Raw genomic sequence first — 23,614 nt, forward strand, 5'->3', positions numbered from 1 at the left:
GAGGTATGCAGAGATGAGTTCGGTGGGGCAGGAGCAGGCTGAGACAATGGGTCGGCTGGGGCAGTCAGGTATGTGGATTTTGGGCAGGAGGTAGAAACGGGCGGTGCGGGGTTGTGGGACTATGAGGTTGGAGGCCGTGGATGGAAGATCTCCTGAGGTGATGAGATTATGGATGGTCTGGGAGATGATGGTTTGGTGGTGGGAGGTGGTGTCATGGTCAAGGGGGCAGTAGGAGGAGTTGTCCGCGAGTTGGCGTCTAGCTTCAGCGGTGTAAAGATCGGTGCGCCAAATTACCACTGCGCCTCCCTTGTCTGCCGGTTTGATGGTGAGGGTGGGGTTGGAGCAGAGGGGGAGTGGAGGGCTGCGCATTGTGACGGTGAGAGGTTGGAGTGAGTGAGAGGGGTGGACAGGTTGAGGTGGTCAATGTCACGGCGACAGTTTGATATGAAGAGATCGAGGGCGGGCAAGAGACCAGCACGGTGTGTCCAGGTGGATGGGGTGTATTGGATGCGGGAGAAGGGGTCGTCAGAGGGTGGGCGAGAATCCTGGTTGAAGAAGTAGGCGTGGAGTCGAAGGCGGTGGAAGAAATGCTAGATGTCTAGCCGCTTGTCGAACTCATTGATCCGGGAGTGTAGGGGGATGAAGGTGAGGCCTCTGCTGAGGACTGATCGTTCATCCTCAGAGAGGGGGAGGTCTGGAGGGATGGTGAAAATACGGCAGGGCTGGGAGCTAGGACCTGGTGTGGGGCTGGAGCTGGTCTCCAGCATCTGCAGTCCTCACTTTCTCATAGGTACTACTAGTTTAGTTTGTGATTAAGTTTAGCATGAACTGAATTTGGACCAAAAAGTCTGTTTCTGTGCTGTGTGACTCTATTACTACGTTACCTGAGATCAAGGAGAGAGAACCTACATGAATTCTCTTGAAATTGATACTCACCTGACACCTGGTAAAATTCAGCCCTTTGATGGGCAGCATTTCACCTGGAACATTGGCAGAGGCTTTCTGGAAGCTTAGGATACAACATGTTGTAAGGTTTATCCCTACCCATGAATAACAGATTTCCTTCAGAAACACAGTCATTAAATTAAATTAATGAACTGTATTAGCAATATTTATATAATTATTGAATAACTGCAAGACTTTATTTTATAACTGTAGGTACGGTTTGAAACTTGACAATGTGTACAGTGACAGTGGCATGATGACTTGTAAAATGACTGGAACATATGTTGGTAAGTTTCATATTTATTGCATTTGTGATCCATATTATATTCTAAATGCAGTATCTGGTATAGTATGTCATCTCATAAATGTTTGTTTCAGGTCACCACAATGTGAGTTTTATTTTGGACAATGGCCATGGAAGGTAAGACATGGAGTGAAAGTAATAAGGTATGAATTTAAAGTTTCTGCAATAGTAATTACATGGCAACAAGAGTTGTGTGTTGATGTACTGGGTGCACACACAGTAAACTATTGTATAGCAGAAATTACATAGCACCAGTTACTGCTTATTTTTCACATGCCCCACGAGCGTTATTGTTGTTGTCAAAGTAGAGAATTTAATTTTCAATGGGTATCTTAAGTTTAGAAGAAGCTTTGAAGATTTTCCATTTTTAATTTTGAGCAGGCAGAGGAATAGTTTGCATATTTTACTTATCCCAAGTTGTTTCTGATTTCCAGCAGTTCTTTATTTTTTTGTTAGATATAACATTCATCCAGAATGATATGTCTATATGTATTTAAATGCAATATATAGTTCAATGTTATTCAAGTATTATGAAGTTGAAGGTGTGTACGGTGCCTTTAAGAGAAAGTGAATGCTGTTCTGAACTGAGAGCTCACAAGCAATTGGATGTGAGACTAAATGGCAGACCCAGAGTCTACTGGCAAACTAAAAATATGTGACATGGAAATGGATATCCAAATTTTGGTTGCTGTTTTGACAACAATTTGAATTTAATCAATCAGTTTGAATTATGCCCTAGGATACTAAAACCCAATTGAGTTTAAATTTTTTGTTATTTCAACATCGAACCAAGGAGACAATCTGATGTTGGGGGAGTATAAAATGTCGCCATTTTGAAAATTGGTCAGAGAGCAACTGACCAAATGGTCAGAGAGAAACTGCTGTCAAGACAGAAACACATGGAGAGCTAATATCATGTTCTCCAAGAAATCAGGAAACACTCTCTCACAAAGGTACCTTTTCATATGAAACATACTCTCAGTAAAAAGATAGAAAATGACCCAGGGAGATCCTCAGTCGGAAGAAGAAAAAGACAGAAGACGATAGTGGTTGCGTGGTTTTGAAATTAAGTTGATGTAATTTTAATAAGTGTCTTATTGGAACAGCATATTGTTATAGAGGTGGAGGCAGATAATAAGCAGTTAAGAGAAGGGGGGCTTATAATTATGAATAGTTGTTCAATGTTCACTTTTAGAGTGAAAAAGTTTAGAAAAATAAATTGATGTTATTTTCTTTAAATAGTGGATTTTGTGAGTTCTCTCTTACTTGTATTTTAACAGATTATGAAGGGAGGTGAGTTTTCTGGATGTTTGGTTTAATTAACAGAGGGGTTCACTTCCATGTCATAACACAAGCATCCAAAAAATGTTCACTTTTCAAACAACGTATTCCAAACTATCTTGTATTGCTCCATTTCATAACGTTAGACATAAGATTAAAAAGGTTTTAACATTGACAATACATGGATCCCTGTACTGTTTAGGTCTGATAGATGTCCTTTTCTCTTTCTAACAATTCCCTAAATTTTTCTTACTGCAGGTCTTTGCCCAATCTGAACACTTACTTCATTTCTTCCCTCAATAAACTCAGCATGTTCCAAACCTACGCAGGTAAGAGCATCACACTTTACTTGGGGAACTTGTGATTCCTTACCTCATTATGTGATACCACATTGTATGGATGATCCATCAGCATCATCTCCACAACACTCGGTGATTGACACAATTCATGACAGTCAAACAATAACAACAATAGTTTTTACATAAAGCTTTAGCTTAGTGAAATGTTCCTGATCACAACACACTGCACTAAATAAACACATTTACTCCTCTGATTACCAATAACCTTACATTTGTGTGCCTTTGTTTACCTATTCTCTTGCTGAGAAAGTGTATAAGATTTAAGCAGGTAAGGAAAGAGTTAAATTTTGAGTTTTGTGAAACAAGAGATTCGGCTGAGCATGACTCAGATAAGATAAGAACTTGCAGTTAACAATGGGGTGCTGGAGGCAAGGGTAATAGGTGGAAACAAGGTGGAAAAGCATCCATTATGTAGAGCCATTTAACAATATTAGAAACATTTAGTACGTAAGGTCAGTTTAACAAGGTGAAAAGTATTCATTATGTGAAGCCAGTTAAGGTTAAGAACATTCATTGTGTAACAGCAGAAGGTTTAATCTCTACTATTGACACTCGTTGATTGTAATGTTCACGCAATCAATATGTATGTTGCCTTATCTGGGTGCTCCTCCCTGTAAGCAACTATATAATTCGTTAAGAATCCGCTGTTCAAGAGAGAAGACTGAGAACAGATGTCCCTATGTATATGGGCAATCATTCTCTCTCCCTCCAGGGCTGAGAATAAAGATGAAGGAAGTAAAACGAAACTGTGTCTCTAAGCGTTTTACTTCGAGTAAAGGGGGGAATGGGACGACACTACCTCTGATGTATTTTTTTAACTCTCTACTCTGTTAAAACATCTGCAAATCAAATTAATCACTTTTTGCTATTCATGGATTCACTACCTGTAGATCCACATACTCACAAGGTCAAACTTATCTTTCTCTTTTCCTACTGAGTGGTTCAGTCTGATTGGACGGTCCTTCGCAATAGATTGTCTTGACAGTTGGTGTCTCTATGAAGCATTCTGGGAAGTGTATGCTGGCAGTTGGTGTCACCATGAAGCATTCTGGGAAGAGTGTCCTGGCAGTTGGTGTCACCATGAAGCATTCTGGGAAGTGTGTCCTGGCAGTTGGTGTCACCATGAAGCATTCTGGGAAGAGTGTCCTGGCAGTTGGTGTCAGAATGCAGCATTTTGAGAAGGAGCAGAAAATATGTTCAGACTTGTCTGACTCGGGGCAGGCATCACAGAGAAACCATGCCTGATTGGCTGCTAAATGGGCAAACCTTAAATAGTAGTAGACAAAAAACTCAAAAGAGCTGTAGACACTTTATATCAGGAACAAAAATAATTTTCTAGAAAAGCTCAGCAGGCCTGATAGCACAGTTAACATTCTGGATCCAGTGACCCTTCTTCAGAAATCTTCATCGTAATAAATTGTAGTAGATTCAGAAAAGATTAAAGTAATTTAGGGACTGTATGAATAATTTTTTTAACCAAATAAAACCTAATTACCTACATTAGAAATGGTGGTACAGGCGATGTGTTGTTGTGGCATGATGTGGGTGTTGGTGGACCCCATTGCAAACTGCCGTGACATCAGTCTCTGGAAGTTGAGGAACTTCAGTCTCTTGATTCTGTGTCTCAGACAGTCACACCCTATAGCTTAAATATTTCAAATGTGACCACTGATCAGGGACATGAGAGTATAACAAGTGAGGTAGAAGGGTCCTGACGTAGCATTGGAGGTGCCATAGATCTTGACCTTGTCCAACAGATATGAGGTACTTGCTTCCCATATAGATGAGGAAAGAATCTGCTGGGAGGATGGTCAAACAGATCACTGCACCATGGTCCAAAAAGCCATTCAAGTGGGTTGAGGAGGGGGGGGAGCACACAGAAAATTGACAGCCGTAGTGGTTTTATAATTACACAGACAGAAAGCATCCTTTGTGAGCAGGATTGAGAACACCCATTGTGCCAACGTGGTGCCAAGGTAAAGGACACCTGGAGTTGCTTGAAAGAATACAGGAAGGGGAGGAGCAAGATGTAGTTGCTGTGTCCATATTATCACCAACAATGTAGGCAAGAGATCCTTATTCATTTGTGGAATGTGGGTATTGTTAGCAGACCAGCATTTATTGCCCATCCCTAAATAACCAGAGGACAGGTGTGGAATCACATGGAGACCAGGCCAGACCAGGTAAGGATGGCAGTTTCCTTCCCTCTAGGTCATTAGTGAATCAGATGGGTTTTTCTTACAATTGACAATGGGTTTATGGTCATCGAGTGACTCTTAATTTCAGATTTTGTTTATGCTGAATTCAAATTCCACCATCTGCCATGGCAGGATTCAATCCTAGGTCCCCAGGACATTACCTGGATCTCTGGATTAACAGTCCAATGATAATACCAGTAAGCATTCCTGGAATTCAGAAAAAAAATGTAAAAATAGGTGTCAAAGATAGTAAATTGGCAAAGAGATAAGAAGGGAAGTAAATATATGGCTAAATGAGTGGTGTGGGAAAAGGGGTTCCATTTTGTGGGGCATTGGCATCACTATTGCTAGAGTAGGGAACTGAACCGTTGCGATGCACTCCACCAGAACCAGTCTGGGACCAGGATCCTCGTGGAAAGGTGAAACAGATTGATCATAATGACTTCAAACTGGTTATAGTGGACACGGGGTGGGAGGCAGGGGAGGTTATTAAATTTTCCAGAATAAGTAATCTGACTTTGGGTACAGCAGATAGGAGGAAAACTATGAGGAGCGGGTGGTCAATGCAGGACTTTAGGGTTTTATACCTAAATGCACATACTATGCAGAATGAAGTAAATGAGTTTCTAATGCAGATCGAAATGACAGGTATCTTGTTTTGGGTATCTCAGGGGACTGCAGCTGCAAGGGGATCGGGGCTGGGATCTAAATATCCAAAGATACACATCCTGTCAAAAGGACAGTCACCTGGGCAGAGGAGAATGAGGTTTCCTTGTCAGTAAGAAATAAAATTAAATCAATAAGAAGAAGTAATGTAGAATCAAAAGGTGTAGAATCTGTGTGGGTAGAGTTAAGGAACCGCAAAGGGAAAAAGACCCTGATTGGAGATATGTACAGGCCTCCTAGAAGTAGCCAGGATGTCAGGCAGAAAATAAATTAAGAGATAGAAAAGGTATGTAAGAAAAGTATTATTACAATAATTATGGGAACTTCAATACTCAGGTGGGCTGGGAAAGTCTGATTGATAGTTGATCCCAGGAAAAGGAATCTGTGGAATATCTATGAGATGGGTTTTTTGGAGCAGCTTGCAGTCGAGTACACTAGGGAACAGGCAATTCTGGGTTTGGTGATGTATAATGAGAGAGACTTGATTAGAGACCTTAAGGTGAAGGAACCATAATGCAATAGAGTTCATTCTGCAACTTTGAGAGGGAGCAGCAGGAACCAGATGTAGCAGTATTAAAATTGAATAATTTGTAACTGAAGATATGAGGTAGGAGCTGACCAGAGTTGATTGGAAGGAGAGCTTAGAAGGAAAGATGGTGGAGCAGTAATGGTAAGGGTTTCTGGGGGCAATTCGGGAGGCACAGAATTAATTCATCCCAAGGAAGAAGAATCAGGCAAAAAGGAGGACAAGGCTGACAAGGGAAGTCAGGGATAGAATAAACACAAACAAAAAAGCAGATAATGTGTTGGAAGCCAGAGGATTAGGAAGCCTTCTAAAAACCAGCAGAGGGTGACTAAAAAAGCAATAAGTCAGGAGATGATGAAATAATGAGTGTAAGGTAGCTAGTAATATCAAAGATGATTGCAAGAATGATTTTGGATAGATAAAATGTAAGAAAAAGGCAAGAGTAGACATTGGACTGCTGGAAAATTAGGCTGGAGAAGTAAGAATGGGAACAAAGAAATGGGGAGGAATTTGGCAGTTACAGGGAGGTAGTTAGCATCAGTCTTCACAGTGGGAAACACCACCAGCATACCAAAAACTCAAGAGAATCAGGGGGCAGAGGTCAATATAGGGCAGCATAGTGGCTCAGTGGTTAGCACTGCTGCCTTCCAGTACAAGGCACCCAGGTTCTATTCCATCCTTGGGTGAGTCTGTGGAGTTTTGCTTCAAGGACACTCAATGGCTCTTAACCATCTCATTCTTCTAAACTACGATCACTTTTTTGAACATTCATTCGTGGGATGTGGGCATCAGTGGCTGGTCCAGTATTTGTTGCCCATGCCTAGCTTACGTGAGAAAGTGATGGTGATCTGCCACCTTGAACTGATTCAGTCCGTGTGCTGTAGGTATATGCCATTAGGAAGGGGGTTCCAGGATTTTGACCCAGTGATATTCAAAGAAAGATGATACATTTCCAGTTCAGGATGGTGAGTAGCTTTAGGGGAACTTGCAGGTAAAGGTATTTCCATGTATTTGCTGCTGTTCTAGATGGTCGTATTTGAGGTTTTGGAAGGGGCTCTCTGAGAGCCCTTTGTCAATGTCTTTAGTGCATCTTGTAGATAGTACACATTTCCGCAGCAGAGCATGGCTGGTGAAGGGAGTGCTTTTTTTGTTGATGAGATGCCAATCAAATGGGCTGCTTTGCCCTGGATGGTGTCAAACATCTTGAGTGTTGTTGGAGCTACACTCATCCAGGCAAACAGAGAATATGCCATGGCACTCCTGACTTGTGCCTTGTAGAAGTTGGAGAAGTTTTAAGACAGGCTTTCTTGCCTTAGTGCCTTACTATTCACTCACTGGGGATACCCACCACCTTTCCTGCTCTATCATTACCTCCCCTTTTGCAAGAAAAATCAGTCCATTCCTAGGACTCAACAGTATCCAAAGTATAATCTCCAGACTGGTTGCACCTAACCTACAAGACCGACCATTTCCATCTTCTGGACAAGAATTGGACAAATGCCTTAATTGACTATTGTCAGATCCTCCAACTTTACCTGACTAAAGTTTGATCATCAATCCCTTTCACACGTGGTTGTTTAGTTGTTGCACACAGAGTGTGTTTGCTGGGAAGGCATGGTGACATACGGCAACATGTCAAACATGTCACCCCCTTATCTGTTCAGTGCTCTAAATCATGGCATGCTTCCACCTCTTTCCCATGGGCTAAAAAGCAATGCAAGATAGAAACCTTCAAGTGAGTACAAAGTGAGTGACTGTGGAGAAAGGATCTATGAGCCATAAGATGTTTTCTGTTTTGATGGACAAGATGCATGTATGTCCCTGCACTCAAAGCAACGTGGCAGAAGCATACAATTTTTAGATGTCCCTGAACTCCAAAGTGAGGTCTTGAAGAGCTGAAGGAGTATTTGAGTTAGTTTTAAAGCAGCCAAGATGATATGGTGAAGTTAATGGTTCAGTGATACCCAGTTGTTTGCATGAAGGGAGAAGAAGATGGAGCATGCAATGATGCTGTGGTGAAGACAGAGCTGTCTGATGGCTTGGGGAAACAAAGCACCCATTGCATCCACCAGATAACTGTTCTCTTTCATGTCGAGAATTGGTGTAATCTAGTTTCTTGGGGAAGGATTGGAGAATTGGGAGCTGCATAGAAATGGGGCAGGTTTAGCTCATAATAGAAATAAGGTCGTTACTCCTCATTAACCAGATTCTGTACTAGCTCTTTAAATACGAAGGAGAAAAATCAGAATTATTTTCTCCATATCAAGAATCTGACTTTTCCATTTTCACCACATTCTCCCAACATATTTGCAATTGCTCTTGTCATTAAAGGGAGTAGAAAAATTCCATCCCTTGGCACCAATACTCCATGGTGAGCCCTGGTCTGCTGGGGAATGGGCTCATGTGCCATCCTGGGATTTCCACTGTTAAACTGTGCTTTGAGGTAAGGGCAGCATCCTTGTCTTAGGTCCGGAGTGGGTGCAGGGGAGTCAGGTCCGGAGCAGTACAGGGGATTCGGTTTTGGAGCGAGTACAGAGGAGTCAGGCCCGGAGCAGGTAAAAGGGATTCAGGTCCAGAGTGGTACAGGGGTGTTGGGTACGGAGCGGGTACAGGGGTGTTGGGTCCGAAGCGGGTACAGGGGAGTTCAGTCCAGAGTGGGTGGAGAGGAGTCAGGTCCAGAGTGGGTGGAGAGAAGTCAGGGCTGGAACGGGTACAGGGGAGTCAGGGCTGGAGTGGGCACCAGGGAGTCAGGTCCAGAGCGAGTAAAGGGGTGTTGGGTCCGGAGTGGGTACAGGGGTTTTGGGTCCAGAGTGCGTGGCAAGCCTGTCAGGTCTGGAGTGGGTGCAGGGGATTTGGATCCAGAATGGTTGGAGGGGTCTGCAGTGGATAAACAGAATTGGATCTGGAGTGGGTGGAGCAGATTCTGGTCCAGAATGGATAAAGGGAGCTTGGATCCTGGGAGGTGTTAGATCGGTGTCTGGGAGGTATAAGTGGACTGGAGAGGTTTAGTTGGGGATCTGTGAGGTAAGGATGTGTGAGATCAGTTGAATAATTATGCAGCAATTAGACTATGTATTTAATAGGCCAAAAATTACCAGATTAACTATTTTAATTTATTTCAGCAGAGCCCTCTGAACTCTCAGAATGTATCATTTAAATCAGAGAGTTCCAGGTGCAGGGGAATTGATTAGCGGAATCTTCAATTTCTCAGGGAATTCCTTGGGAGTGTGCTGCACTGAGGTTTCTGCAGGGTCTCCATGTGCAACTCCAACCTACAAATGGAACAATGACTGTCCAGTGGGAAAATCTGGGCCGTAGTGTTTCCAGAATATTCTGACCCTGTTTTAGAATTTCAGCAGATGTGATCTATTGCTTTATTTCCAGCCTCAGCTACTTGCAGGTTAAAACTGTGAATTAAGACTAAAGCCATCCTAACATTGACATGCAATTCATTTAATATCAAGTACGAACAGTTGAAGTTTAAATGGTTGACTCTGAGATTGATTTGAAGTGCATTATAGTCCTGAAAGCTTGCAAGGCCAAACATAATGTGTGTTTCTATCTTTGAAGAGGTGACTGGGATCTATCCGTCTGAAGGGAGTGTGGAAGGAGGAACCCTCCTGACTGTGACTGGCCAGTTCTTTGATGAAACAGATGCCCCTGCCAGAGTTACTGTAGGAGGTATGCAAAATGAAAATGAATGAAGGAAATTATATCGCACCTTTCACCACCCCAACTTACTTTATAGACACTGGGGTACTTTAATGTGTAGTAACTGTTGTAATGTAGGACATGATATTGATTAGTTAACCTGTCTCAATGACGTGATATTAGCCAGAAGACCAAGTGAAACTTCCTGCTATTTTTCTAATGATGACACGTCCAACAGTGCAGCACTTCCACAGTATTGCAGTGAAAGTGTTAACCCAGATTAGGTTTTCACATCTCTCATTTAGGACTTGAACCCAAAAGTTTTTGATACAGGAATGAAATTGCTTTACCCATTGATCCAAGGATAACACTGCAAAAGCTGTTTTTCAATGGATAGTCCAACACACTTGTGAGTTTCACTCAATGGGAGGGGTTTCCCAAATCTACCTAGCTCTTGAGCCTGGTCCTATTCTCTAACACTAACTATAATTTCTTCATCAAATATAAGTGCAGTACTGGGGAATGCAGTTCATAGTCTCTGATGTGAGCCTATTTTTGTTTGAACATATCTCTAATCATTAGTAATGAATCTGACGTCTAATGCATGCTGATTAGTAAAATAAAACTTGTTTTCACTTCATAAAACAGCCCTTTTCACACTGTACACAGAATTAAACCCATTTTCCCAGTTTTCTTCTCTAAATCCCATTTTCTCCATTTTACTCACAGGTCAGAGCTGTGAGGTTCTAAGTGTCAGCACAACTCAGATAATCTGTCAGACCCCAAAGGAAGCCAGTCATCTCAGAACAGTTTTTCCAGGTGATGTATATTTTTTGCTCATTCACATTTTTTAGTTTTGAATTTTAATTTTGTATCTTCATTAACCAGTTAGTAGATTATATGTTCGGCTGCTGTCGAATGATATATAAGTAACAATGCCTGTTAATGAAAATGGATAAGACAACACACGTGTCAACTTATTAGAAACACAATGTGGTAAGCAACTTGCTAGCTACTTTGAGTCATAGAGTCACAGAGATGTACAGGGCAGAAACAGACTCTTTGGTCCAACTCATCCATTCCAACCAGACATCCCATTTGCCAGCATTTGCCCCTTATCCCTCTGAACCCTTCCTATTCAGTATTTGTCTTAATTAATACACTTGTTATTAAAATAGATTAGTTCAATTATGCTTTAATTGTTCTGCACATTCTAACTATACCGGGCACCACATTCTCAGTCACTCCAGTATTCTGCAGCAGTAAACTAATATTGCTTCAAATTCGAAACTATTGCTAGTTAACTTGGTGATAGATAACTTGTAAATATGCCTTGCCAATTGTAGAGATGTGACTGTTTGATTATTGTGGATGATGTGTCTGGTTCCACTTGTGGGAGAGTCTAGGACCAAAGTGCATGACCTCCATGCCTGCTCTGCTGTCCCTGTTAGTATCATGGTTAACCTTGAGAGTCAATTCTTCGTTCCTGCGCATTCCCAATATCCCTTAATATCTCTCTCTCTATCCTAGAGCAACCTGGTGGAAGCACTTAAAATTCTGAAAGGGGTTTACATACATATGTGAAAGCCAGAACTAGAGGCCATAAGTATAAAAGATTCAACAATAAATGCAATAGGAGAAACCTCTTTACCCAGAAAGCATATATTGATCTATGAAAGGTGAATTGGCTGGGACAATTTTCTTTAAGTGTGACTGATGGGAATCTTTAATATTGTTAAATATAAATTTCAAGAATATGTTTACTTTTGTTGGTGAGAATAAAACTAGGGACCATCAGTACAAGACGGTCATTAATAAATCTAATAGGGAATTTGGAAGACATATCTTACATGGAAACATTGACAATAGAGTAGACAAGGGGAGTAGAAAACTCAGCCCTTCGAGCCTTTTCTGCCATTCACTATACTCATGGCTTCATCCAGAGAGTGGTGAGAATGTGGAACTCCCCATCACAGGGAGTAATTGAGACATATAACCATGAAATACTTAAGTGGATGCTGGATGAACATGAGGGAGAAAGGGGTCAAACATTGTAAGGTAATGAAAGATGGGGGAGGCTCCTGTACATCATAAACACTGGCATAACTAGTTGGGCTGAATGGCCTGTTTCAGTGTCAATGTACGATGCAATTCTTGTGCAACATTATATTTGTCCAGTTCCTAAAATCTTATCAGCTTAAAATAGACAAGGAGAATATTACAGGAAATATTCATACATATGGTGGTGAGGGAACCAACAAGAAGGAAAAATATACTTGACCTCAGCCTTAGCCATCTGCCAGCTGCAGATGCATCTGTCCATGACAATATCGGTAAGAACAAACACCACACAGTCTTCTGGAGACAGAGTCCTGCCTTCACATTGAGAATAACCTCCATCATGTTGTGTGCCACTATCACTGTGCTAAATGGCACAGATTTCAAACAGATTTTGCAACTCAAAACTTGAGGTGCTGTGGGCCATCAACATGCAGCAGAATTGTACTCCCGCACAACCTGCAACCTCATGACACGGCATATCCTCCCCCCCCCCCCCCCCCAATTCAACTATTAGCATCAAGCCAGGGGATCAACCCTGATTCAGTGGAGAGTAGGAGGACATGCCAGGAGCAGCACCAGGCATACCTGAAGATGAGGTATCAACCTGGGGAAGCCGTCAAACAGGATTACTTGCATGCCAAACAGCATAAGCTCCAAGTCATAAACAGAGATAAGTGATTAGATAAGCTCTACAGTCCTACCACATCCAGTTGAGAATGGTGATGGCCAATTAAACAACTCACTGGAGAAGGAGGCTCCACAAATATCCCTATCTCCAATAATGGAAGAGTCCAGCACATCAGTGCAAAAGATAAGGCTGAAGCTTTTGCAGCAACCTTCAGCCAGAAATGCCAAATGGATGATCCACCTTGGCCTCCTTCAGTGGTCCCCATCATTACACAGACCAGTCTTCAGTCAATTTGATTCACTCTATGTGATATCAAGAAGCTGTTGAAGGCACTGGATACTGAAAAGGCTACAGGCCCTGACAACATACCAGCAATGGTACTGAAGATTTATGCTCCAGAACTTGCCGCTCCCCTAGACAAGCTGTTCCAGTACAGTCACAACAGTGGCATCCATCTGACAATGGGGAAAATTGCTCAAGAATATCCTGTACATGAAAAATAGGACAAATCCAACCCGGCTAATTACAATGCCACCAGTCTTCAGTCAATTTGATTCACTCATCAGTGGCATCAGTAAAGTGATGGAAGGTGTCGTCTAAGATGTCGTCAAGCAGCACTTGCTTAGCAATAACCTGCTCAGTGATGCCCAGTCTGGGCTCCGGCAGGGCCACTCAGCTCCTGACCTCATTACTGCCTTGGTTCAAACATGGACAAAAGAGCTGAATTCGACAAAAGAGCTGAATTCCAGAGGTGAAGTGGGAGTGACAGCCCTTGACGCCAAAGATGCATTTGACTGAATGTCGCATCAAGGAGTCCGAGCAAAACTGGAATCAATGGGTATCGGTGGCAAATGTCCAGTGGTTAGAGTCATACCTGACATATAGAAAGATGGTTGTGGTTGTTGGAGGTCAGTCATCTCATCTTCAACACATCTCTGCAGGATTTCCTCAGGGTAGTATCCTAGGCCCAACCATCTTCACCTCTTCACCAAAGACGTTCCCTCCATCATAAGGTCAGAAGTGGGGATGTTCACTGATGATTGCACAATGTTCAGCACCGTTCACAATTCCTCTGACACTGAAGCAGTCCATGTCCAAATGTAACAGGTTGTGGACAGTTACCAGGCTTGGGCTAACAAGTGGCAAGTAACATTCGTGGCAATCAAATGCCAGGCTCTGACCATCACCAATAAGAAACAATCTAACCACAGCCCCTTAACATTCAATGGTGTTACCATCACTGAATCCCCCACTATCCACATCTTTAGGGTTATCATTGATCACAAGCTGAACTGGACTCACCAATAAACACAGTAGCTACAAGAGCAGGTCAGGGGCTAGGAATACTGCAGCAAGTAACTGACCTCCTGACTCCCTAAAACTCTCCATCATCTACAAGACACGAGTCAGCAATACTGTCCACTTGCCTAGAAGAATGCAGTCCCACAACACTCAAGAAACTTGATACCATCCAGGACAAAGCAGCCCACTTGATTGGCACTGTATCCACAAGCATTCACTCCCTCCACCACAGATGACCAGTAGTAGCAGTGTGTACTATCTACAAGATGTACTGTGGAAATTCACCAAAGATCCTCAGACAGCACCTTCCAAAACCATGACCACTTCCATTGAGAAGGACAAGGGCAGCAGATATATGGGAATACCACCACCTTCAAGTTCACTCCAAGCCACTCACCATTCTAATTTGGAAATATGTTGCTGTCCTTCACTGTCATTTGGTGAAAATCTTGGAATTCCATCCCTCATGGCATTGTGGATCAACCTACAGCAGTTCAAGAAGGCAGCTCAACACCTCCTTCTCAAGGCCAACTAAGGCTGGGCAATAAATGCTGGCCAACCAGCAATGCCCATATCCCACAAACATGAATAAATACAAAAATGCTTATCTGGGTCTGAATCACACAGTACACACATATGGAGTATACCAATGACCTTTGCAAAAAGAATTAATGGAGTTTGTTTAAATGCAGTGTCATTCGCTGTGTTCAAGTAACAAAAGCCTTTTGTCTGAACAATTGTCAATGGAAGACTTAAAAGTATCATGCCAATTTATTCTTGCTCCTATTTAGTGACTTATTTTTCTCTTGGTTTAGGAGGAAGAGGAATGAAGATAGAAACATGGCAAGGTGGCAACCTGGATGATTTACCAGACTACAATGAAAATACTCCAGGGTATTCAGTATCTTGGACTGATGAGGCTTTATCTCCAGCCTCCACATCACAGAGTCCATCAGTAACACGCTTAAGTGGGTTCTTTGTTGCTCCAGAGACTGACAATTACCATTTCTATATCAAACAGAAGGGTTCATTCCAACTTTCTTTCAGTTTAACTGGGATCCCTCAGGACAAGGTGCGTTAGCTGACACTTGTAAGTGTATTTTGTTGTTTTCTGATTTGTCTAGTCACTAACTTTTATGTAAACTTAACATAAGAAATGGTCTATTGATGAGTGCAGAGACTTTATCATTGTAAAAGATGTCAGTAATAAAAGGAGATATTGTACAGATCACCACTTTATCTGCTCTGAGCATGGAGACAGTATACAGAAATACATTTAGACTGGGGCAGGAATGGAGTGCCAGATTTCAATTCTTTGATAGTGTCTGTCTTCACTGTCTTCACTTAACCTTCTGAAAACTTTTTCCAACCTTTAATAGGTTAAACTGAATTTAACATTCATTTGTTCTTGAGAATTCTGACAATTATCATTTGGGACAAAAAAAGTTTTAAAATTAAATAGTTTAATCCTTTAATACCAATTAGGGTATTGGCCTTTGACCTCTGTTGCATTTCAATTGCAATTACCAAGAAAAAGAGATGTTCTATAGAATGATTCTGAGAGATATAGGGAACACTATATAGGGGTCACAAGTCACTTGGCATCCAATAGTGATGGACTAACAGATAGAAAAATGTAAGGATCCAGGATCCAACAGCAAGCTGAGATAAACAAGATTAACATCAAGTGTTTTGGAGAAGAGGGAACTCAGATTTGATCTATTAAAATTTCAGAGAAAGGAAGTGGAGCAATACAAATGATGCACACAGTTCACTTTGATAATGGTTTCAGGAACTAGGAGTAATTAGGAATAAAGAAGACATTTTGGCAGATCAGCTGATAACTTCACACATTCTGTCATTGTACTATTTCCTAGGTGAACATTGCTTATAGGTCTCAGAATCTCCGGAGATATGGTAATCAAGAATTTGACACTATGCAGCTTCAGAAAGGGAAAGAGTAAGTATCATCCACCTGAACAAATCTTCAAGGATTTTACATTTTACGTTTATGATTAAAAATATACATATGCAATTATAAGATAATGTATAAATTTAAATCACAGTTTGCATGCTTATTTTACACAGATAATTGGACAGTATTGTGTTTTATTACATATGTATGTCTAATAGCACATGCCACTGAAACTTTACATCTGTATTTTCCATTGAGTTATAAATTTAGATGTGTAATTTACACGATAAATTGAAAATTTATGTTTTAACATTGCATTTACTTTGAAATTATATGTGAGAAATAGGTAATTGAAGCTCATTTGCAAACCGTGACAGTCAAATTCTACTGAGGGCATGAAGGGATTACTGCCTAACTGGTTGAAAAATCAAATTATAACAATGACAAAATAAAATGAATTGAATCAACAAAAAGTATTTGACAAGAACTTCAGTATCTAATATAGTCTATTTATCCGTACCATAGCTCTGTCCCTAGATGAATGTAACAGCTGCACAAATGTCTCACCAAGCATTTGTACCGTTGATACTGAGTGTTAGAAATATTTTCTTAATAGCTACTTCACATGTTGTCCACTGATGGTGAAAGTGACGCTGTTCAATAGGAAACTGTGAACACAAGCTTGATTTAATAAATCCTATGGCTGTTAGTAAGGTCTTACTCATGAATTAATAAGAAAACAGCATGAGTGTGGATATTATGATTAGATTAGATTAGATTCCACACAGTATGGAAACAGGCCCATCAGCCCAATAAGTCCACACCGACCCTCTGAAAAGTAACCCACCCAGACCCGCTCCCCTACCCTATATTTACCCCTGACTATGGGCAATTTAGAATGGCCAATTCACCTGACCTGCACATCTTTGGATTCTGGAGGAAACTGAAGCACCCGGAGGAAACCCACGCAGAGATGGGAAGAATGTGCAAACTCCACACAGACAGTCACCCGAGGCGGGAATCAAACCTGGGTCTCTGGAGCTGTGAGGCAACACTCATTATGCTGAAGGCATATTTTAAAGCAGCACTTCTTAGTAAGGTGCATTAGTATTGAGATTATATTGTTGGATGCGTAATCCGTGAATTCTAATCCCACCACAGCAATTGGGGAATTCTGTCTGGAAATGAAAATTAAAGTGGAAATTACATTGTCAATCACAGTCACCATTAAACGACTGGGCTGTTGTAACGAATCAACTCCTTTGCTGATGCCCTTTCGGGAAAAAGGTCAGCCATCCTTATGTGACTCCAGACCCCCAGAAATGTGGTAGTTTATTTAAAACAGGAAAATTTCTGTACAATTTGTTTATCAATGTAAAATATACAGATACAGAAATGACCTCAATTATCTGAATGAGACGGTCGGGGAGTATTTTGTTCATATAACTGAGAGTTTGGATAACGGATTGTTTGGATAACTGATAGCCTTTTTACGAGACCTTGAGATCTTGTTTGGATAATCTGAAATTCGATTAATTGATGTTCGGATAATCAAGGTTGTTCTGTACTACACATTCATGGAAGAGACAGTGCTGCAGTGTACTGCAGCTTCTACATGTAGCACAACAAGAGTCTCCAATATTAAGATAGTATTTGTGACCTTTTCTCAAACTGTGACTGTTCTTGCCGGACTGTTCTCTGAAATGGTCGCTCAGCACCACCTTTTCAAGGTTAGTTAGTAAGGACGGTAAATGACTCCATCTGTGAATTAAGGAAAGGAGAAATAAGTTGCATCAATGTTCAACTTATACTGTCCAAAAGTGACTGTTTATAAAATAATTGAAAGATAATGACAAATTTTGATGGGACAAATCTCACCATTTCACCTTTGGTGGATTGATGGTCAATCAAATCCTTCATAATAAGCATAAATGCGGATTCCACCGAAGTTACAGCAACAAAACCAAAACAACCCTGAGGAAATTCACAGCCAAGGAGTCATTCATTTAACTTTGCTACTGAGTCAGTCATGGAGGTTGGCTCAAAACAGATTGTAGACAAAACAAAGAAAAGATATTGAACAGACTCACAAAACCATTAGGAAAGCAAATGACATGTTGACCTTATTAGAGTATGAGAGCTCTGGAATCAGGAAGTATTGACAATTGTACTTGTCCTTGATGAGCCCTTAACTGGAGTACTGAAGGATATTCTGCCTTTCAAGAGGTGCAAAGGAGTTACACCAGATTGATTCCTGAGATGAAAGAGCTGTCATGTAAGTAGAGATTGAGTACAATGGACCACTACTCTATTGAGTTCAGGAGAATCAGAGGAACATATAAAATATTGAGCAACTAGGTAGGGTAGATCCTGAGCCAAAACTGAAGAATTTAGAACACAGGGCTGGAGTCTTAGGATTAAGATACTTCGAATCTCAATGCTTCATTTCAAATCATGCCTATTTAAATATATATGTGTGTATACACACACACAATATGTGTACAACCTTCATTTAGTGTATAAACCAGAAAAGATTCTTTCAACAGTGCAACACACTTTCAATATTGCACCAGAAGATTAGTTTGGATTCTCAGTCCCATATACAGTTTCAGGGCATTGTCCCACGTGTGGTTGCAGCAAAACTGTGTCCCCAGACATCTCTTTATTCTGTTTAATGGAGATGAAACTATGATGATGAATTTCAATTGTGCAATCTTAGAGGTAGGCTGGAGACAGATCTCTAAATCAGGATCAAAAGGAGAACCCGATGTTGCATTCCCACAAACTATTTTTGGCATGTGCCATTCATTTCAAGTAGATTTTAAAGATCCCACAGCAGCATTTCACTGCAGCACCAGGAAGGCCTCCCTGATATCCCAGTCAATAATTCCCTCTGAATCGACATCAGGCTTTCCTCATTCCTGAAGAAGGGCTTATGCCCGAAACGTCGATTCTCCTGTTCCCTGGATGCTGCCTGACCTGCTGCGCTTTTCCAGCAACACATTTTCAGCTCTGATCTCCAGCATCTGCAGACCTCACTTTCTCCCAATCATTAAACGTTGGCCATCTATCTTATTGCTAACTAGGGATATCTTCCTGTTTGTAAGATCCTTGTTATATTTGCCGATAGTTTAAAGCCTTTTGGTATGACTCAATGAGATGTTATGAAATGTGGTGTAAACCTAAACATTTGGAACATTTTTATTAATCTATTTGTTCTCTGTGTTTGCTGATTATATATCACAAACTGAATATCTTCTTTCACTCCATAGATATTACATTGAATTGGTGCTGCAGGAAGACACCAGCTCCACCTTTAGTCTTGGTATGTACAGGGAGAACATCTCCTACACGGAACAACAGACAGCAGACTCTGTCAGTGAAGTCCAGCTCATTAAATCACACTCTCACATTCTCCATGAGAAACAGGTCAATGTTGAATCTTCAATATCTGTTAGGGCAGCGGGAGGTAATTGAGACTAGATGAAACTAAAAACCTGCTGAGTGCTATATTCAGTGAAGGTGATCCAAGTGACACCAATGACATGGTTTCCTCGCTGTTGATGTGGACGTGTTGGTGGACATGGGCAGAAGTCACAGGACACCAGGTTATAGTCCAACAGGTTTATTTGAAATCACACAAGTTTTCGGAGCACAGCCACTTCATCAGGTGCAGTGAGAGAGTAAGGCACACAGATAAAATGTTTATTAGGCATGCACATGTACTTTCTCATAATCTCTCTCTCTCTCTCACACACACACTCTCTCACACACTCTATACCCCACACCTCTCTCACTCATTGAAAATGTTTGTTTATTTGCAGATACATTCTATTTTGTTCAACAACACACAATTTGTAGTCACAATCAGTTAATGTAACATCTGATAAATTCTCTCTGGTGTCCAGCCTGATTCCAGCCTATACACCAGTCTGATTCCAGGTTAAAACTCTGAGACAGATTCTGAACAAAGCCTCACACCTACAATTCAGTATCTGACCTGAGATGTCACCTTTTGTATATTCCTATCGTTCTGCCTAATTGCCATGACAGCACAGCATTAACATTAATTTTATAAACACTTTACACACCATCTAACACTCTTAGTCACCTGCAGAGATGTATTATCTGACACTCTACTCAGACAAGTTTCATAATAAATTGATTTTTCTGCCTTTGATCTCTCTGCCTCTAAACTCTGTACCTGTGTGCTCTGCTCTCTCACTGCACCTGACAAAGGGGCTGCAATCCAAAAGCTTGTGTGATTCCAAATTAAAACCTGTTGGACTATAACCTGGTGTTGTGTGACTTCTGACTTTCTCCCTGCTGTTGAAACTTTGCTGCTTTCTTTCTTTCCTGGCAGGTTATGGGATTGGCTGTTGGGATTGGGGGATGGGGAAAATCGTGTGGTGATGGTCAGAGTGGGGCTGTGTGGGTCGTGGTAGTGTTTGATAAAGTGTGATCCTTGAAGCCTATGAGGGTGAGTAAGGTGAACCATCCATTCCCCCATTGTATTCTGCTCAGGTCCTAACTCCAGACTCTCACACATCTTTCTCACAATCTTGACCTTCAGATGATCTTCTCCCAGTTGGGCTGTACATCCTCCCCATTACAAAGCACTCCACCTAACCTTGATAATAAGTGCACTTCGACACCCATTAAACTCAAATGCTCCAGTTAAAATGAATACAGTATTCAAATGACGTTGCAGACTTTGCTCACTGGGACTGCACAGACGGGGCCTTGCATTCTCTTCACAATAACACTCTGGCAGGAGCCTCTCTCTAAAAATTCAATGCATTTGCCAAAACATACAACTCCAGATTATATTAAACCTGTTTTTGTGCATTAAATTCATTGTTAAAAAGTAAAATATAAGCTAACGTATTATTATGGTGTAATTCAATTATAGTGAGGATTGCAAGAATTATAAAATTGTAATTTCTTTTTTCTGGTTTCTTGCTGTTTCTTGTTCCTCCAATTCCTAAAATTTTCACATCTTCCCTGAGGCATGAGATACGTTGTTCCAAAATTATGCCATTATTCCCAGGCATCAACTAGATTCACATCCACCGATACAGGGAGTAAAAGTCTAGTCTACGCCCTCCGAATATAATACTTTAATTCCCAGATCATCCAGCACCTCTAGCCATAATGAGGTGTAATTCCCTGAAAAAGTATTCCATCTCCTTTGCCTGACATTTCATGGTAACTTTAACCAGTGTTTGATTTTATAATTTTAGATTTTGACTTTGGAGAACTGGAATACGGGAAGTGCAGTCAACGAGATTCAGGAAATCATCATCAGCAACTCATGTCAAAAAACCAGTACCTGTTCATACATTTGGTACAGTCTCATCTATAATCAAGTGCACACAGGTACAGTAGTGATGAATCCAACAGATACATAACTAGAAGTATGGGCCAATTAACCTTACTCTGTTGGCTTGTATTATGTCCTCCAAACCCCAAATCCTCCACAATCACTGCACTCCTCCAATCCTGGTACTTTGGATATCCCAAATTTCCATTGCTCCAATTTGGTGGCTGTGTCTTCAGGAGCTCCGGTCCTAAGCTCCGTAATTCCCTCACTAAGTCTCTTTCTCGCTCCCATTCCTTAAAACATTACTTCGAATCTACCTTCTTAATCCATCTTCTTGTCAACACTCTAATATTATCTAATGTGACACGATGTCAAATTTTAATAAAAACAGGAAGTGTGGGAGAAACTTAGCAGGTCTCGCAGCATCTGTGGAGAGAGAAACAGAGTTCATGTTTTGAGTCAAAAGGCTCTTCTGTGGAATTGACTTCTGAGTCTTTGGACATGAAACTTTAATCTCTCCAGATCCTGTCAGACATGCTCCAGTATTTTCTCTCTTAATTTCCGATTTCCAGTATTTTTAGTAATTTGTTTTCAAATTTTGTCACATTTCGATCAACTGTCGATTCCGTGAATCACCTTGGGACGTACCATTACATTAAATGTGCTTTATAAATGCAATTTGTTGAGGCCTATCAAAAACAGTCTCTGTAAGTGAAAAGACTGGACGGTATAACTCGAGCTACACAGTCCAGGAAAGATCTGAGGTGTTTGAACATGGGCCTTAGCATTAAGTCTGATTATCATGAGCATGCTATCAGCCTGTCTACAGACTATAAAACAGAGGTGCCAGCTTCTCTACTGGTATTTAGCTGTAACAATTTGAAGATTACATTGATGCCTCAAGCATAGCATTAGCTCAGAGAAAATCGACTCAAAGTCTGCTTACGGAAATTTAGAGGGTTATACCTCGAGGACAAGGTTTCATGGCACCAAGCTACACTTGAACTGTGAAGACCTTAGACCAGTGATATTTAGGGCCCAGGAGAAATGAACATTTTAGGCTGGAGCCACCTACAATTAGCTCAGTAACTCAGACAGCTTCCTTTACTAAAAAGCCTAAAGGTTTGACCCAGGTGGGTGTTTTGATTAATGAATGGGGAGAGTATAGGGCTGTAGGAATTGATGAGGTTAGTGCTCATTGACATGGCTGTGGAATCAGAATAACTACTCTGAGCTCCTTATGGCTTCACAGCAGGAAATTAGGGGGTTCTAGCCCATATTCAGGATACCTTGTGTCACAGCTCACTGGTGTAGTGCACTGGAAATTATGCCCACTAGTCCCAGAGTCATCACAAATGTGAAGTGATTTAATCAAACCACCCAAGTCCCCACATTACATGACTGATGCACCCAGGACAAAGGAAAATGCTCATCAGTTTTCTGCACTTAAGAAAACAGCAATTATTTCAACACGATTTTTTTTAAGCTGATGGCACAAAGGAAACACAAACTGCTAATTCTTATCTCTCTGTGCAAACTCTACCACATTTTATAAAAAGAACACAAACACATTGAATCATTTGCACAAAGAATCAGACAAAGCACAAGTATTAAAGTTGGGGAATGAGCAAATAAAATGTTGTGAAGCAGAATTCTTGCACCAGTCTGGGTTACAGGCATTGAGGAGATTTTTTTCTTCAGTTCTCTTTCAATTTTTTTCATTAGGGCACAAGACCGTGGGCACACTAATTCTAAACCTTTCATTCCCTGGTTTAATGTCTCTGTAGGTGGCTACTTCAATGTCTCTGTAGGTGGCTTTACATTTGTTCAGAAGAGGTCACAAGAATGGTCCCAGTAATGAAAAGCATAACATATGAGGAACATTTGAGGACTCTGGGTTTATATTCAATGGAGTTTAGAGGATGAGGGTGGATCTAATTGAAACATACAGAATACTGAATGGCCTGGACAGAATGGATGTTGGAAAGATGTTTCCATTGGTAGGAGATATTAGGACTCAAGGGCATAGCTTTAGACTAAAAAAAATACCTTTTAGAACAGAGATAAGGAGAAACTTTTCCAGCCAGAGAGTGGTGAATTCATGGAGTTCCTTGCCACAGAAAGCTGTGGAGGCCAGATCATTGAGTCTGTTTAGAACTGAGATAGATAGGTTCTTGAGTATCAAGGGGATCAAGGGATACAGAAAGAAAGCAGGAGAATGGAGTTGAGAAATTTATCAGTCATGATTGAATGGTGGAGTAGACTTGATGGGCTGATTGCCTACTTTCTACTCCTTTGTCTTATAGCATTATGCTTGAACAAGGCATCCTTGTTGATTCAACATAAAATTTGTTTTTTTGCAAACTGCCGCATGTTCTTCCAGGTAAAGTCATACAGTCATACAGCCCAAAACAGACTCTTCAATCCAACTCATCCACGCCAACCAAACATTCCA

The 23,614-nt window shown here is 41.1% G+C and overlaps 1 protein-coding gene across 1 annotated transcript in view; it reads left to right on the forward strand.

The window, feature by feature from the left end:
* pkhd1l1.1 (PKHD1 like 1, tandem duplicate 1) overlaps window positions 1-23,614 on the forward strand; it is a 237,775-nt gene that overhangs the window by 22,234 nt on the left and 191,927 nt on the right. Inside the window, exons 9-17 of the mRNA XM_043689364.1 lie at window positions 1,159-1,232; window positions 1,324-1,366; window positions 2,789-2,859; window positions 9,850-9,960; window positions 10,660-10,749; window positions 14,737-14,993; window positions 15,799-15,881; window positions 19,109-19,265; window positions 21,080-21,215. Of these exons, the coding sequence (XP_043545299.1) occupies window positions 1,159-1,232; window positions 1,324-1,366; window positions 2,789-2,859; window positions 9,850-9,960; window positions 10,660-10,749; window positions 14,737-14,993; window positions 15,799-15,881; window positions 19,109-19,265; window positions 21,080-21,215 (1,022 nt within the window). The remainder of the gene's footprint in view (window positions 1-1,158; window positions 1,233-1,323; window positions 1,367-2,788; window positions 2,860-9,849; window positions 9,961-10,659; window positions 10,750-14,736; window positions 14,994-15,798; window positions 15,882-19,108; window positions 19,266-21,079; window positions 21,216-23,614) is intronic.

This window comes from Chiloscyllium plagiosum, chromosome 4 (assembly GCF_004010195.1).
Source record: "Chiloscyllium plagiosum isolate BGI_BamShark_2017 chromosome 4, ASM401019v2, whole genome shotgun sequence".
In the NCBI taxonomy this organism is placed as follows: domain Eukaryota; kingdom Metazoa; phylum Chordata; class Chondrichthyes; order Orectolobiformes; family Hemiscylliidae; genus Chiloscyllium; species Chiloscyllium plagiosum.